This window comes from Olea europaea, unplaced genomic scaffold, assembly GCF_002742605.1.
Source record: "Olea europaea var. sylvestris unplaced genomic scaffold, O_europaea_v1 scaffold83, whole genome shotgun sequence".
Classification (NCBI taxonomy): domain Eukaryota; kingdom Viridiplantae; phylum Streptophyta; class Magnoliopsida; order Lamiales; family Oleaceae; genus Olea; species Olea europaea.
This window is the reverse complement of record NW_019266740.1, coordinates 1,039,258-1,041,724: the sequence shown is the minus strand read 5'-3', so window position 1 is coordinate 1,041,724 and position 2,467 is coordinate 1,039,258. Positions and strand designations below refer to the sequence as shown.

The 2,467-nt window shown below is 31.0% G+C and overlaps 1 protein-coding gene across 1 annotated transcript; it reads left to right on the top strand.

Annotated features, from left to right (window-relative positions):
• Positions 1 to 318: 318 nt before the first annotated feature.
• LOC111391718 lies at positions 319 to 2,254 on the top strand. Its single transcript, XM_023016968.1, has 4 exons — positions 319 to 550; positions 995 to 1,131; positions 1,342 to 1,457; positions 2,209 to 2,254. Exons 1-4 carry the CDS (start codon positions 319 to 321, stop codon positions 2,252 to 2,254), a joined length of 531 nt encoding a protein of 176 aa, XP_022872736.1.
• Positions 2,255 to 2,467: the final 213 nt, after the last annotated feature.

Sequence of the window (2,467 nt, the reverse complement as noted above, 5' to 3'; positions counted from 1 at the left end):
AAATGATGAAAAATATTGGTCAATTGATGGATAAAATGATTGGCATAATGTGCATCGACGTCTTACAAATCATGAAATGTTTAAGGAGCATATAGGTTGCATGATTAGTTGGATGAAACTGGAAAATAGGCTTCAAACAAACATAAAATTGACGAAAGCATACAATTGTTCATCAACGAAGAAAGAGAACATTGAAAACAAGTGTTAACTAGGATAATTGTTATTGTGAAAAGACTCGCTAAAAATAGTTTGACATTTTGAGGAGATTGTGAGCAACTTTATGTTGAGAACAATGAACTCTTTTTGCAAATGATAGAAATGGTTGGGAGTAATGAAGAGCAAATGTCTCTAGTAATACGATGCATGGACGATTCTGTAGACTCGCCGACGGTACAAGAATATTGGATTGAATTTTTGAAGGTGAATGATTCATCAGGACTTGGATTTGTCGTTGAGCTTAAAAATGTGTTAAAGAATTTTGAGCTTGATATTGATAATATAAGGAGTCAAGGGTATGACAATGAAGCTAACATGAACGGGAGACATAGAGGTGTACAAAAAAGGTTACTTCAAAAAAAATCATAGGGTATTCTATACTCCTTATGGTTCCCATAGCCTTAATCTAGCATTATGTGATATAGCAAATTATTGTTCGAAAGCTATCTCATTTGGAGTAATACAACGAACCTACACATTGTTCTCTTCTCCCAAAAGATGAAAGTTTTTTAAAGATAAGGTTAAAGGTCTAACACTTAAGCCATTGCACAAACGCGTTGGGAAAGTCATGTGGAAAGTGTGAAACCTATAAAAGAATAATCTGTAAAAATAAAAAACGTTTTACTTGACTTGACAAACATTGTTGAAGATCTTAAAACATAGAGTGAAATCGATTCCTTAGCAACATATGAACTTGAAAATTTTGAGTTTTTGCTTGGCATAGTAATTTGGTATAAGTTGTTGTATGCAATCAATACTGTAAGTAAATTTTTTCTAGTCAAAAACATGGATATTAATGAAGCCATCAAGTTTTTACAAGCACTTATTTTATTTCTTGAATATTATAAAGAAACTGGATTTGCTAGTACCATGGATAAAGCTAAACAAATGGCAAGTGAAATGGGAATTGAAGCTGTATTCCAAGAGAGACACGACATTTGAAGAAAGAACCAATTCAATGAAAGTGGTAGTGAAGAGGTAACACACTCGGTTGAAGAATCTTTTAGAGTTGAGTATTTTCTCTTTATAACTGATCAAGCTCGATCATCACTTCAAACTCGTTTTGAACAATTTGCACATTATAAAGAGATATTTGCATTTTTGTTTAATTTGCATTGATTAAAGAGTATGTACGTTGATAGTTTGTTGAAATCTTGTAAGAATCTTGAGCAGTATTTAAAATATAATGAACATTCAAACATTATAGGTGATGACTTGTGTTCAAAGTTGATTGTCTCGAGGTACTATTTAACTAGAGAAACAAAAAGAGCAATTAATGTGTTACATTACTTGAAGAAAATGAATAGCTATTTTCCGAATGCTTGCATTGCTTACAAAATTTTGCTCACCATCACAGTTGCAGTTGCATTAGCAAAAAAAAGTTTCTCCAAGTTGAAATTGATCAAGACTTATATCTGATCAATTATGTCACAACAAAGATTGAATGGTTTGGCTATGGTATCAATTGAAAAAGAAATGGTTGAACAACTCGACTATACGAAATTGATTGATATTTTTGTCTCGAATACCACAAGACGAGTTGGATTTAAGTGATTTTTTAGAACATTTTCACATTGTTATTTGATTATAATATACATATTTTAAATATTTCATTTTCTTTGTTTTAGTTTTTGATTTTAAGTTAACAAATTTAGGTCCTTAAATCTATTATAAATGAAAAAATTAATTGCTTGCTATGATTTATGAGCCCAAAATCTGAAGTTCGTCTCGAGCCCCGCAAAACATAGGTCTAGCCCTGCACATGTGTGTTTTAATTCCAATGAGTTGAGTGTTGAAAGTGAAATTAGGACCCTAAATAATGCATTTGAGGCTGTGTAGCATGGCATGTATGTTGTAATGGATGATTGTTAGGTTTGATAGATGATATGATTGAGCATCGATGACGCATGATTGATTGTTTTCACTGAAACATGTCTAGCATGGTTTGCAACAAGATTATAATTTTATTTTTGTTTTGCAATACTGCTGTAGTTGGTCCATGCCAGTGTATGCTATTGAAACAGATGTTCATGTTTAGCTAACTTTAAAAAGTTTACTTACAAGTACGTTTTGCTTATGAGTAAATAAATTTTCAAAACAAATAGATTGTATTGTTCAAAATTGAAAATAAGTTACTTATTTTAATAATAAGGTAAGAGTTACATGCTAGAAAATAAGATACTTAAAAAGTAAAGTTTACTAAATTAAAGCTTAATAATTTCTGTATTCCTTTATTGTCAGCTTGCCAATT

Bases quoted from the DNA above. Each gene is read 5' to 3' on its own strand.
- LOC111391718 (XM_023016968.1), top strand. From the start codon at position 319: ATGGTTGGGAGTAATGAAGAGCAAATGTCTCTAGTAATACGATGCATG. The intron at 551-994 runs GTGTACAAAAAA...AATTTTTTCTAG, and splicing joins CATGAACGGGAGACATAGAG to TCAAAAACATGGATATTAAT. The intron at 1,458-2,208 runs GTACTATTTAAC...ATACTGCTGTAG, and splicing joins TCAAAGTTGATTGTCTCGAG to TTGGTCCATGCCAGTGTATG.